This window comes from Heterodontus francisci, chromosome 8, assembly GCF_036365525.1.
Source record: "Heterodontus francisci isolate sHetFra1 chromosome 8, sHetFra1.hap1, whole genome shotgun sequence".
Lineage (NCBI taxonomy): Eukaryota > Metazoa > Chordata > Chondrichthyes > Heterodontiformes > Heterodontidae > Heterodontus > Heterodontus francisci.
The window spans coordinates 65626965-65642359 of record NC_090378.1 but is presented as its reverse complement, the minus strand read 5'-3'; the positions used below and the strand labels follow the sequence as shown (position 1 = coordinate 65642359).

Here is a 15395-nt window from a genome sequence, read left to right as displayed (position 1 = left end):
CTCCTTGAAGTGTCTGCAAATAGGTGCACATGATTAGCTGCATGGTGATTTTATACTGTCATCTCTACTAATGGGAAAGCCATCTATCATCCACTCAGTGCTTCTCCACAGTAACATGGCTGAGACCAATAAGTCAGTGTGATAACCAATTATGGATACAAACTAGGTTAAACCATTCTGTGACACCAGGTATCAACTTTCTATATGCATCAAGTTACTCAAGTTTAATTAAGTAAAAAGCAGCAACAGGCAAATCTAATTATATTATTTTTAATGGTAAATACAAATAGGAAAATACAATTTGACTTAAATGAAAATCACTCAATCAAAATGAATCATAAAGACTTGTTCAAATTATTCAGTTAATAGTAACAATGGTTACTAATCTTATGCTAAATTTTTCAGTCTTTATAAAATTCCTAAAAACAATGTAAAGAAAGCAAGCACAAATGCGCAGGGTTCTGAACTATATTTATTTGTACAAAGCACATTTGGTAAACAATTTTATGCTAGTTTTTCATCATACCAATACCACAAGATATTGATATATTTATAAGATACATTTTCTTTTTAAAATTCTATTTATCCAATTTAGCACTTTCATATCTTGACATCCCTATTGCTTCATGCTCCCAGTTTTGTTGGCCTAGAGGAAAGATTCCGATAATTTGCGAAATGTTAATTTTATCCAACTTTTCTTCAAAGAGATTAAAACTCCCCGCACTTGACTGACTATGTTTAATACTTAAAGGGAACTGCAAACCTTACAAGGTCAGCTATCATGAGTAAGACGATTAAATCAATTACAAGAAAGAAATGTCACGTAACTCGGGCTATTAATGAGTCACATTACTCTGTTCCACGAGTGAGGTAGCCTTCAGACAGTTCTCACTTGGATCGTCCTACTTCGACTTTAAACATGGTTATACAAGCATTAAAGTTAAAAAGGAGTAGGATTTTTTTTTGAAAGAAAAATGTCTGTGTAGTTATATACAGTGCATTCATTAAACGAACAATTCTGTTCACCAAAAAGCTAATGCTTAATGAATAGTATTTCAAAAATTTTGGGGGATATTATATTAGTTTTTAAACTCTGTTTTATACAAAAAACACTTTAAAACTGTGTAGATTGTGAATTCTGAGTGTGACAATGTTTGCATCAGCTGCAGTCTAGCTGTTTATTTGACACAAAGAACAAGTCTTTTCCACGTGGAAAAGGTTAGGAATCATCATATTCAACAGGAACTGACTGGCCACTTTTGGTCACTTGTTTTCTCACCAGATAGAAGGATAAATCATCATCAGGCATGGCTAAACAATGCAGTACTACACTACAGCCAAACAGACCTCAAGGTCTTACTGGAAGTTCCATGCAATTCCAGTTGAAGCAATGGGATATTTCTAATATCCCATATGTGAGTATCACCACTTTGAAACCTTGCTGATAACTGTGTATGCACAATCATGTTTATACAGTAATTTTTCAATTACGTTCAAAAAAAAATTCCCTTTTAGAATCATGTAATGCTAATTAAAACATAAGATTTAACTTAACGTGAAACTGCAGAACATTAACCTTTACCTTTCTGAACAACCATCATACAATCAGCACAATAAATGCTGCCTCCTGCACTTTGTGGGTTACCTCTTCAGAAACTAGCTTTCTCTTTTTGCCAACACTTGTAAAACTAAATGTAGCACTAATAAAATAGTGTTTTGAAAATATTAAGACACTGAATAAGTACCCCAAAAATAAATATCAAAATATCAACAGCATACCAATTTTATAAAAAACTGAGTCAATTTGGCTTTTTAGTAATTAACTGGTATGTATGCTGTAATATTTTGTCTCTTTTCATTTAGTCAATTACTTGAAGGTGAATTACAGCAAAATCCCTTCCTTCTAATTTTCTAGCAACCAAATTATTTAATCATTGATATATGGACGTACATTTTCATGAAAAAGCTGAAGTTCTTAATGGATTACTTTGCAAATAGAACATCTTGAATTGAAGGTAAGGAATTTAATAAAGGAATTTATCCAAATCAAAGAAAAAAGCTGTATAATCTATTTCTGTAAGACTTTCCATTCTTCCATTTAGGAATGTTCCAGAGTTTCTCCAAATGATATCTTTGGATCATCAAGGAAGAAAGAAGTCAAACTCTTGGATGAGGAAAAAAAAGAGCACACAGCACCTAACATATTTTTCTCTTAGTCCCACAATAACCAGGCAGTCAAATCAAAGTTCAGGGAACCGGCTGGGGTCTTCGCTATAGTCACTTGGAATATTGAAGATAGATTCGTTAAACCCGTCATAGCGGAATTCCTGAAATGTCACAGTGGCAGTGATGGTTGGAAACACAGGCATGTCTAGACAATAAGAAACACAATCGGATTAGTGCAGGTCGATGATACACCATCATACATTGCAGTAAAATGTTCCAGATTGAGATTGCTTAAATTGTTCACTTCTACCAGAATGTTTGGTAAATATGAAATGTTTTAAGGGCAACCAAATTATTTCTATATTACTATTTTGTATACAAATCAATTGGTTTTGTAATAATTGATGCCTTTTAAATGGGAATAGCAATGCAGTGAGCAAAATATTATTTTAAACCAAATGTAGGAGACTAAAATTATGAACTTTTGTTCCTACGTGGGGTACCATTTCAGAGATGCGGGGATGAGCAGGCAATATTCTCCCATACCACTTGGTGCACAGATTGTGAACCTTTCCTCTCACTTTGAAAGGAGGCATCTGACCTCTGCTCAGGGTTATCTTAGATGCTTACACATTTTAATGGTGTGAATGAGATCATGGAGTGACTGAGTGCTGAAGTCACATGAATCACCATTTTCCCATTATCACTGTATACTAGTATTACACAAGCAGAACACCCCTTCTTTCATTATTTCTAGAATGTTCAGGAGATGAACAATCAGTAATCCTAATCCCGTCATATGCCCACTTTGTTCCCTTATTACTTTATCCTCTTTTCCTTCACCCATCTATTTAAGCGATTCTTAAATAGTGATCTGGTCTCTGCTGCGTACAATAATTCTGGATCAGATTGTGAGCTGGTCCAAAAGTTTTCACAAGTCCGCTTCAGGACCCAGTGGATTGATTCTCCATCAATTGCATCAGCAAATAGCTAAGCAGGGAGTGAGGCCTGACCTAATGGATATGTAAAGACATCAAAAAGTTCACCTTTCTTTTGAAAAAAAGAAAATCTAATTTGTTTACCAATGGCAAATTGCATTTTCAAACTTATAACTAATGCTAGATTCAACAGATATGGGGATAACTTCTAAGACTGCACACAGTATTAAAAAAAAGCCAGCAGCATGGAACCAGTCTGATTGAAATAGTAATTGAAGGGTTAGTTAGTTCTTCAGAGGGAAGACAATTGTATACAATATGAAAATTATGACATTTAAGAAGATGGCTCAGTACAGCATTCAGCTATTCCGATTGTCTCTGCTATTTGCATAGTGTAGGGCTTAGCCAGATAGATATATCAAAGGGTAGTCTCTCCCCTCAAGGTAGCAACTTGATTGATAGCTATTTTCAGGTCCCTTGAAGAAAGGGGTAAACCATCTCCTGCTCCCTCAACCCTATTCCCACCAAATTACTTCCTCATTCCCATGTTAACTGATATTGTTAATGGGTCTCTCTCCTCAGGTACTGTCCCCCTCCCCACCAAATCTATCATCACCCTTATCCTCAAAAAAACCCAGCCTTGTTTGTCCTTGAAAACTACCACCTCATCTCCAAAACCCTTGAATATGCTGTCACCTCTTAAATCTGTGCCCATCTTTCCCTGGAACTCCATGTTTGTATCCCTCCAATCAGGCTTCTGTCCCACCACAGTACTGAAACTGCAGATATCCAAGTGGTAAATGACATTCTACATGACAGTGATCATGGTAAAGTATGCCTTACACATTCTCTCAAACCGGTCTGCAGCCTTTTACACAGTTTGCCACATCATCCTCCACCAACGTTTCCTGTCATAGCCAGCTGTATGGGACTGCACTTGCCTGGTTTCATTCTTTTCTATCCAGTCATAAGCAGAGATTCAACTGCAATGGCTTCTCTTCTCACTCCCACACAATTACTTTTCGAGAGCCCCAAAGATCTATCCTTGGCCCCCTATTTTTCATCTACACCGTGCCCCTCGGCGCCATCAGCTGAAAACACATTAAGGTTCCGTAAACATACTGACAACACCCAGCTCTACCTCACCACAATCTCTTGAGCTTCAAATGATTAAGCTAGAGAAAGTAACCTTCTTAATGATGGCAGAGCCCACTGAGTGCAAAAAAAAGGCTGATGCATTTGCAACCATCTTCAGCCTGAAGTGCCAAGTGGATGATTCATTTTGGCCTCCTCCTGAGGTCCCCACCATCATAGATGCCAGACTTCAGCCAGTTAGATTCACTTCATGTGACATCAAGAAACAGCACTGGAAACAGCAAAGGCTATGGGTCTAACAGCATCCTGGCCACTGTGCTGAAGAATTGTGTTCCAGAACTAGCCAAGCTTCCAGCCAAGCTGTTCCAGTACTGTTACAACACTGGTATCTACCCGACAAAGTGGAAAATTTCCCTGGTGTCCTATCCACAAAATGCAGGACAAATCCAATCTGGCCAATTGCTGCCCCATCAGTATACACTCAATCAATCATCGGCAAAGTGAGGGGAGGTGTTGTCAACAGTGCTATCAAGTGGTACTTCCTCACCAATAGCCTGCTCATCAATGCCCAATTTGGGCTCCTCCAGGAGACCTTGGCTCCAGAGCTCATTACTACCTTGGTCCAAACATGGACAAAAGAGCTGAATTCCAGAGGTGAGGTGAGAGTGATTGTTCGTGACATCAAGACAGCATTTCACCAAGTGTGGCATCAGAGCCTCAGTAAAATTAAAGCCAATGGGAATCAGAGGGAAAACTGTCCACTGGCTGGAGTCATACCTAGCAGAAAGGAAGATGGTTGTGCTTGTTGGAGGACAAACATCTCAGCCCCAGGACATCGCTGCAGGAGTTCCTCAGCGTAGTGTCCTAGACTCAAACATCTTCAGCTTTAAAAAAAATTATTTTATGGGACGTGAGCATCATGTCAGGGCCAGCATTTATTGCCCATCCTTAATTGCCCTTGAGAAGGTGGTGGTGAGCTGCCTTCTTGAACTGCTGCAGTCCATTTGTTGTTGGAACACCCAAAGTACTGTCAGGAAGTGAGTTCCAGATCTTTGACCAGCAACAGTGAAGGAATGGCAATATAGTTACAAGTCAGGATGGTGTGTGGTGTTCCCATGCGTCTGCTGCTCTTGTCCTTCTAGGTGGTAGAGGTCGAGGGTTTAGAAGGTGCTGTCGAAGGAGACCTGGCGAGTTGCTGCAGTGCATCTTATATATGGTACACACTGCTGCCACTGTGCGTCAGTGGTGGAGGAAATGAAGGTTTAAGGTGGTGGATGGGGTGTCAATCAAGTGGGCTGCTTTGTCCTGGATGGTGTCGAGTTTCTTGAGTGTTGTTGGAGCTGCACCCATTCAGGCAAGTGGAGAGTATTCCATCACACTCCTGACTTGTGCCTTGTAGATGGTGGACAGGCACTGGGGAGTCAGGGGGTGAATTCCAAGCCTCTTACCTGCTCTCGTAGCCACAATATTTATATGACTGGTCCAGTTAAGTTTCAACGATGAACTCCCCTTCATCATAAGGTCAGAAGTGGGGATGTTCGCTGATGATTGTAGTGTTCAGTTCCATTTGCAACTCCTCAGAAAATGAAGTAGTCCTTGACTGCATGCAAGACCTGGACAACATTCAGGATTGGGCTAACAAGTGGCACATAACATTCATGCCAAACAGATGACAGGCAATGACCATCTCCAAGAAAGGAGAGAATCTAGCCAACTTTTCTTGACATTCAACGGATTTACCACTGTTTAGTTTCCTACCATCACATTCTGGGAGTCACCACTGAGCAGAAACTTAACTGGACCAGCCATATAAATACTGTGGCTAAAGAGGTCAGAGCCTGGGAATTCTGCAGTAACACCTCATAACTCCCCAAAGCCTGTCCACTATCTACAAAAGTTAGAGATGTGATGGAAAACTCCCCACATGCCTAGATCAAAGTTGCTCCAATACTCAAGAAACTCAACACCATCCAGGACAAAGCAGCTTGCTTGACTGGCACCCCATCCACCTCCTTAAACATTCACTCCCTATGGTATATATGTACCATATATAAGATGCAATGCAGAAACTTGCCAAGGCTCCTTCAACAGCACCTTACAAACCCATGGCTTCTACCACTTAGAGGGACGAGGGCAGTAGGCGCATGGGAACACCACCAGCTGCAAATACCCTCCAAGTCACACACCATCCTGACTTGGAACTATATTGCCATTTCTTCACTGTTGCTGGGTTAAAATCTGGAACTTTCTCCCTAACAGTACTGTGGGTGTACCTACCCCATATGGACTGCAATGGTTCAAGAAGGTGGCTCATCACCACCTTCTCAAGGGAATTAGGGATGGGCAATAAATGCTAGCTATGCCAACAAAGCCCCATTCCCATGAATGAATAATAAAAAAAATAAATTTGGGACAGCAGGTTTGAATTATTTTACAACAGAAAACCAGAATAGGTAAGAGGGAAGAGACATTATGAACAGCAATCAGAACTTCTCCGACAAAGTCTGGTCCTGAATTATCTTTAAAAAAATCTTTAGTATCTTCCATGGCATTGCTCATGGTAACAGATGATATGCTGTTTATAAGGACAAAATAAAGGTCCACTGTACAGATGCTGCAGTGTTTTATCAAGTAATGCATAATGTATTTTTTTGCTAAGGTGGAGGTAAATCACTAAGACCACAAAGTTTAATGTCGTAAGTAAATTGTGTTCAGGTCATTCAAAGTTTAATTACTGTTTGGTCAGTGAATGTGTTGGTTAGTGTCAGACTGGAGATTAGATATACGAGATGAGAAGCACACATTATTTTTAAGATAATCTGTATATCTGAAAATATATAACATCTGCCAATATTAGATACACATACTGAAGAAAAATACAATCTGCTGTTTGGTGGCTTGAAAATAGTAGTTCCCCATTTTCGTCTGGTCTCCTGAAGCCACTGAATCCTGCTGGGCTATCCTTCAACAGGTAACCAGCTGCTCTCTGATAAGTCGTAAGTGGCTATTCTTTGTGCAGCCACATCAGGAAGTGTAAGGATGCTATTCAACTATGGAGATGGCTTTATACCTGTACCCAGTCTCATGCTCAATCATCTCTCTCAATTTTCCCCTCCACACGTCCCTCCCCACTACGGTCAAGAATGTGAACTTTGGCTAGTGTCTCGCACTGTGCTCCCACCGACTGCACGAAATGAAGATTCTTGAATCAACTGAAATGCAACAGTTGCCCCAGGTGAAATCAGGTGAGGTGGTAACATCAAATTCAGAGCCTAAACATAAAAGTGTTACACTCAAAAGCATTTTTACCTCTTAGAGCACTGGGGAGCAGGGAAAGCATGGTTAATTTTGTATATTTTCTCAGTTCATCTATGCTGCATCTTGGAAATGGTAAAGAGCCTGTCCGTGATGATGACAAATGCGTATTTTATCACTTACAACCTGGATTTCTATTCTTTGGAATCAGCTAAACAATGATGTAAAGTTAAATGTTTTATGTATTAATAATACTGGATACTTACTAACCAATATATTTGTGTGTTCTGTTTCTAATGTTATTCTGAAGTTTTCCTGCAAGTAAAAACCACATCAGCTCCACCCCACCTTCTCATTTGTGCAGGACTGGAGTACAAGGAATGTGGAAACACACATACAATGATATACTAGATGTGTCAAATGGCACCTCTGCTCAAATCTATCATTCTGACTAACTTATTTGCAAAGAGAAAATTTCCTGGAGTTTCATGCCCTGCCTCCTGGACGCAAGGCAACTAAAAGTTCAAAGGTGGCTGCAGAAATCAGAAAGAGGATATTGTCAAGGACTTGTAATTATTTTTCTCCTCAGATTAAGAACAGTGTGTGTGCCTTTAAGACATTGGTAAAAACAGTGCATCTTTAAGGGAGAGAAGGTTCTGGAGACACAGTGTGCCACAGCTGTACTTTTGTTATCCTGGGCAACAGCAGGAGAAAGAGAGGTCACATGGTAATATTTCCACTTGCCTGTGTGGGGAACTGGGAGAAACTGGCTGAAACCAGTTAGTTCTGAGATATTATCCAGCGAAGCATACTGAAGAGAAGAAAGCTTTCTTTTTCCTCCCAGCAAAAATTCTACAAGGAGCTACAAGCCAGTTAGTTCCGTAAGTAAAGAAAAGACTGATTTTCCAAGAAACCATTTGTATTGCTGTGCTCATCGTTCAAAGAACTATTTAATGCTTGCTGCAGCCGAAGAGTTGAATGCCTATCTACTGAAGGACTATTTTCATCAAATCCACTTGAAGACTTCAGGTGAGCTTTGATTATTTTTTCACATTAGAAGACCGCATCCATCACGTAACCTACAAAAACACTTATTTTATTTATTCTTAAGAGACAGCTAATTTTTAAAAACTCCACTTTTAAAACCAATTAACTGTTAGTTTTTGAGTGTGTGTGAGAATGCGGGAGTTAGATTAAAATAAGAAGTTATAAGATCTTTAGACATAGGTTTATAATAGTGTTTAAGATTTAGTTTTTTTAATAAATAGTTAATTTGTTGTTGTCTAAAGATACCTGGTTTTGTCTGTTTCATTCTGGGGTTACTAGAGTGTTTAATTTGGCTGTTTTCCAATTTGGTGTGAAAGCTTAATAATATGCTGCGACCTACGGAGTGACGGGACTAAACTGACAGTGCGTTGCTCCTGTCGCGGTCGTAACAATATTGTAAACTGACCAAGTCAAATTGTCCTGAACATCAGCACAGCAGTGACATTACTTCCATGCATCAGTTAATAAACTATATCTCAAAATTATTTCTGTCCTGTTATATAATATATAAGCAAGAGGCTGTATTTTTCTGTCTACTAATAACTCTGCTCACAAATAAAGATTTAAACTTGAGAAAACAAGCCTGAAACAAAGGACAGAATTACTGTATTTTGATACATTACACAAAACATCACTGTTCTCCAAACCAGTAACATATCTCATGGTTGAGATAACTTTGGCTGTTAAACCTGGTGGGCTTTGATAATATCTCAAAGCTTTTGCAGTAATATTGGTTGTAACACAAGGCAAATTCTGTATATAATGTATTAAAGAACACAAGAAATAGGAGCAGTAGGCCATATTGTCCATTGAGCCTGCTCTGCCATTCAATACGATCATGGCATCATGGCTGATCTTAGGCTTCAACTCCACTATCCCGCCCGCTCGCCATATCCCTCAATTCCATGAGACACTAAAAATCTGTCTATCCAAGCCTTAAATGTATTCAATAATGGAGCATCCACAACCCTCTGAGGTAGGGAATTCCAAAGATTCACAACCCTTTGAGTGAAGTAATTTCTACTCATCTCAGTCCTGAATGATCAACCCCTTATCCTGAGATTGTGCCCCTGTTTTTTAGATTCCCCGACCAGGGTAAAAAAATCTCTGCGTCTACCCTATCCAGGCCCTTCAGAATCTTGTATGTTTCAATGTGATCGCTTCTCATTTTTCTAAACTCAAAAGAATGTAGGCCCAATTTGTTCAGCCTCTCATCATAGGACAACGACCCCTTCATGCCAGGGACCAATTTTGTGAACCTTTGTTGTACTGCCTCCCATGCAAGTATATCCAGACCAGTAAGTATATAAAAAAAAACTTACCTCGGGGATTCTCGGAGCAGACTCAGAGGGCAGAGTTCCGGAACGGTGAGCATATAAAAAAAAACTTACCTCGGGGATTCTCGGAGCAGACTCGGAGGGCAGAGTTCCGGAACGGTGAGCATATAAAAAAAAACTTACCTCGGGGATTCTCGGAGCAGACTCGGAGGGCGGAGTTCCGGACCGGTAAGTTACCTCGGGTGGGGGAAAAAAAACTGAAAAAGTGACATCACAGGAAAGCTGTGACCTGATTGGCTGGTAGGGAATCTGTACCGAATTTGAAAATAAAACTGATAAGAATTGATTAAAACACTAATTAACTAATTAATAAGTAGAGTAACTAAACCAGAAGGAGGAGATTACTATATTTAGACAGCATTTAATATTTATTGTAGAAATCTAGCACTAGGGACCATATAGTTAAGTGTATCATAATTTAGTACGGATTTAATAAGTATTTATTTATTTTACATCAATTAACTAATTAGTGATGGTTAGAGGGGTGAAGTGCTTCACCTGTGAGATGTGGGAAGTCCGTGATGCTTCCAGCGTTCCGGGCGACTACATCTACAGGAAGTGTACCCAGTTGCAGCTCCTCACAGACAGCATGGATCGGTTGGAGCGGCAACTGGATGCACTTAGGAGCATGCAAGTGGCGGAAAGCGTCACAGACAGGAGTTTTAGAGAAGTGGTTACACCCAAGGTGCAGGCAGATAGATGGGTGACCGCTAGAAGGGGCAGGCAGTCAGTGCAGGAATCCCCTGTGGCTATCCCCCTCTCTAACAAGTATACCGTTTTGGATACTGTTGGGGGGATGGCCTATCAGGGGAAAACAGCAGCAGCCAGAGCAGTGGCACCACGGCTGGCACTGTTGTTCAGCAGGGAGGGACAAAGAGCAGAAGAGCAATAGTTATAGGGGACTCTATAGTCAGGGGCACAGATAGGCACTTCTGTGGACATGAAAGAGACTCCAGGAAGGTATGTTGCCTCCCTGGTGCCAGGGTCAAAGATGTCTCTGAACGGACAGAGGGCATTCTGAAGGGGGAGGGTGAACAGCCAGAGGTTCTGGTACACATCGGTACCAATGACATAGGCAGGAAGAGTGATGAGGTCCTGCAGGGGGAGTTTGGGGAGTTAGGTAGTAAGTTAAAAAAACAGGACCTCTAGGGTTGTAATCTCTGGATTACTCCCTGTGCCACGTGCCAGTGAGGCTAGAGATAGGAAGATAGTGCAGCGAAACATGTGGCTGAGCAGCTGGTGTAGAAGGGAGGGTTTCAGATATCTGGACCATTGGGCTCTCTTCAGGGACAGATGGGACGTGTACAAGAAGGACGGGTTACATCTAAACTGGAAGGGCACTAATATCCTGGCTGCAAGGTTTGCTAGCGTCACTCGGGAGGGTTTAAACGAGTGTGGCAGGGGGGTGGGAACCAGAGCAGTACGACAGCTAGTGAAGTAAATGAGGAGGACATAGTAAATAAGGCCAGTAGGACTAAGAGGAAGAGCAGGCAGGGAGATGTTGCTGAGCACAGCGGGACTGGTGGTCTGAAGTTCATTTGTTTCAATGCGAGAAGTATAACAGGTAAGGCAGATGAACTTAGAGCTTGGATTAGTACTTGGAAATATGATGTTGTTGCTATTACAGAGACTTGGTTGAGGGAAGGGCAGGATTGGCAGCTAAATGTTCCAGGCTTTAGAAGCTTCAGGCGGCATAGAGGGGGATGTAAAAGGGGTGGGGGAGTTGCATTACTGGTTAAGGAGAATATCACAGCTGTACTGCGGGAGGACACCTCGGAGGGGTCATGCAGCGAGGCAATATGGGTGGAGCTCAGGAATAGGAAGGATGCAGTCACGATGTTGGGGGTTTACTACAGGCCTCCCGACAGCCAGCGGGAGGTAGAGGAGCAGATATGTAGACAGATTTTGGAAAGATGTAAAGGTAACAGGGTTGTAGTGGTGGGTGATTTTAACTTCCCCAATATTGACTGGGACTCACTTAGTGCTAGAGGCTTGGATGGGGCAGAATTTGTGAGGAGCATCCAGGAGGGCTTCTTGAAACAGTATGTAGATAGTCCAACTAGGGATGGGGCCATTCTGGACCTGGTATTGGGGAATGAGCCCGGCCAGGTGGTCGAAGTTTCAGTGGGGGAGTATTTCGGGAGCAGTGACCATAATTCCATAAGTTTTAAGATACTTGTGGATAAGGATAAGAGTTGTCCTCGGGTGAAGGTGCTAAATTGGGGGAAGGCTAATTATAACAATATTAGGTAGGAACTGAAGAATTTAGATTGTGGGCGGCTGTTTGAGGGTAAATCAACATCTGACATGTGGGAGTCTTTCAAACGTCAGCTGATTAGAATCCAGGACCAGCATGTTCCTGTGAGGAAGAAAGACAAGTTTGGCAAGTTTCGGGAAGCTTGGATAACACGGGATATTGTGAGGTTGTCAAAAAGAAAAAGGAAGCATTTGTAAGGGCTGGAAGGCTAGGAAGAGATGAAGCACTTGAGGAATATAAAGACAGTAGGAAGGAACTTAAGCAAGGAGTTAGGAGGGCTAAAAGGGGTCATGAAAAGTCATTGGCAAACAGGATTAAGGAGAATCCCAAGGCTTTTTATACATATATAAAGAGCAAGAGGGTAACCAGGGAAAGGGTTGGCCCACTCAAGGACAGAGATGGGAATCTATGCGTGGAGCCAGAGGAAATGGGTGAGGTGCTAAATGAGTACTTTGCATCAGTATTCACCAAGGAGAAGGACTTGGTGGATGATGAGCCTAGGGAAGGGAGTGCAGATAGTCTCAGTCATCTCATTATCAAAAAGGAGGTGGTGTTGGGTGTCTTGCAAAGCATTAAGGTAGATAAGTCCCCAGGGCCTGATGGGATCTACCCCAGAATACTGAGGGAGGCAAGGGAAGAGTTTGCTGGGGCCTTGACAGAAATCTTTGCATCCTCATTAGCTACAGGTGAGGTCCCAGAGGACTGGAGATTAGCCAATGTTGTTCCTTTGTTTAAGAAGGGTGGTAAGGATAATCCAGGAAATTATAGGCTGGTGAGCCTTACGTCAGTGGTAGGGCAACTATTAGAGAGGATTCTTCGGGACAGGATTTACTCCCATTTGGAAACAAACAAACTTATTAGCGAGAGGCAGCATGGTTTTGTGAAGGGGAGGTCGTGTCTCACTAACTTGATTGAGTTTTTTGAGGAAGTGACGAAGATGATTGATGAGGGAAGGGCGGTGGATGTTGTCTATATGGACTTTAGTAAAGCCTTTGACAAGGTCCCGCATGGCAGACTGGTGCAAAAGGTGAAGTCACACGGGATCAGAGGTGAGCTGGCAAGATGGATACAGAACTGGCTCAGTCACAGAAGACAGAGGGTAACAGTGGATGGGTGTTTTTCTGAATGGAGGGATGTGACTAGTGGTGTTCCGCAGGGATCAGTGCTGGGACCTTTGCTGTTTGTAGTATATATAAATGATTTGGAGGAAAATGTAGCTGGTCTGATTAGTAAGTTTGCGGACGACACAAAGGTTGGTGGAGTTGCGGATAACGATGAGGATTGTCAGAGGATACAGCAGGATATAGATCGGTTGGAGACTTGGGTGGAGAAATGGCAGATGGAGTTTAATCCGGACAAATGTGAGGTAATGCATTTTGGAAGGTCTAATGCAGGTGGGAGGTATACAGTAAATGGCAGAACCCTTCGGAGTATTGACAGGCAGAGAGATCTGGGCGCACAGGTCCACAGGTCACTGAAAGTGGCAACGCAGGTGGATAAGGTAGTCAAGAAGGCATACGGCATGCTTGCCTTCATCGGTCGGGGCATAGAGTATAAAAATTGGCAAGTCATGTTGCAGCTGTACAGAACCTTAGTTAGGCCACACTTAGAATATTGCGTGCAATTCTGGTCGCCACACTACCAGAAGGACGTGGAGGCTTTGGAGAGGGTACAGAAGAGGTTTACCAGGATGTTGCCTGGTCTGGAGGGCATTAGTTATGAGGAGAGGTTGGAAAAACTCGGATTGTTTTCACTGGAACGACGGAGGTGGAGTGGCGACATGATAGAGGTTTACAAAGTTATGAGCAGCATGGACAGAGTGGATAGTCAGAAGCTTTTTCCCAGGGTGGATGAGTCAGTTACTAGGGGACATAGGTTTAAGGTGCGAGGGGCAAAGTTTAGAGGGGATGTGCGAGGCAAGTTTTTTTTACACAGAGGGTGATGAGTGCCTGGAACATGCTGCCAGGGGAGGTGGTGGAAGCAGATACGATAGCGACATTTAAGAGACATCTTGACAAATATATGAATAGGAAGGGAATAGAGGGATATGGGCCCTGAAGTGCAGAAGGTGTTAGTTTCGGCAGGCATCAAGATCGGCGCAGGCTTGGAGGGCCAAATGGCCTGTTCCTGTGCTGTACTGTTCTTTATTCTTTGAATGTGCAGGCCAATAAACTGCACACACCACTTCAGATGTGGTCTCACAAAAACCCTGTACAATTGTAGTAAGACTTCCTTAATCCTGTACTCCAATCCCCTTGCAATAAAAGGGCAACATGCCATTTGCCTTCCTAATTGCTTGCTATACCTGCATGCTAACTTTCTGCTTTCCTTGTACAAGCACACCAAAGTCTCTTTGAACATCAACACTTAGAAGTTTCACACCTTTTAAAAAATATTCTGCTTTTCTATTCTTATGACCAAAGTGAATAACTTCACACTTCTCTGCATTATACTCCATCTACCATCTTGTTGCCCACTCATTTAACCTGTCTATATCTCTTTGCAGCCTCTCTGTGTTCCCCTCTCCCCCCACAGCTTACCTTTCCACCTACCTTTGTATCAGCAAACTTAGATACATTACTCTCTTTCTCATCATCCAAGTCATTAATATAGATTGTAAACAGCTGAGGCCCCAGCACTGACGCTTGCAGCACTCCACTATTCACTGCCTACCAACTTGAAAATACCCTGTTTATGCCCACTCTTTGCTTCCTGTCCATTAACCAATCCTCTATCCATGCTAATAAATTACCTCCAACACCATGAGCCCTTATCTTGCCTATTAACCTTTTGTGTGGCACCTTATCAAATGCCATTTGGAAATTCAGGTATACAACATCTATAGGTTCTGCTTTATCTACCCTACTAGTTACATCCTCAAAAAACTCTAATAAATTTGTCAAACAGGATTTTCCTTTAGTAAAACCATATTAACTTGTTCTCATCATACTGTGCCTTTCTAAGGGCTTTATCTCTTTTAGAACCCTAGGGTGTAAGCCATCAGGTACCAGGGATTTGTCTGATTTTAGTCCATTAAGTTGCTCCAATACTTTTTCTTTGCTGATAATTTCCTCACTCTTTTTGCCCCCACGTTACCATCTATTTCTGGTATGAATCTTGTGTCTTCTACTGTGAAGACAGACAAAATATCTGTTCAATGCCTCTGGCATTTCCTCATTCCCCATGATAATTTCTCCTGTCTCTGTTTCTAAGGGACCAAGCTTTACTTAAGCTACTCTCTTTTTATATACCTATAAAAGCTGTTACAATCTGTTCCTATATTACTGACTAGTTTACTCT

At 41.7% G+C, this 15395-nt stretch overlaps 1 protein-coding gene across 2 annotated transcripts in view; it reads right to left on the bottom strand.

Moving 5' to 3' along the window:
* Positions 1–454: 454 nt before the first annotated feature.
* The window catches only part of ankrd13c (ankyrin repeat domain 13C), a 119519-nt gene continuing 104578 nt past the window's right edge, over positions 455–15395 (bottom strand). For both annotated transcript variants that reach the window (XM_068037249.1, XM_068037250.1), the window contains exon 13: positions 455–2371. In XM_068037249.1, coding sequence (XP_067893350.1) covers positions 2241–2371 — 131 coding nt within the window. In that variant the 3' untranslated portion in view covers positions 455–2240. The remainder of the gene's footprint in view (positions 2372–15395) is intronic.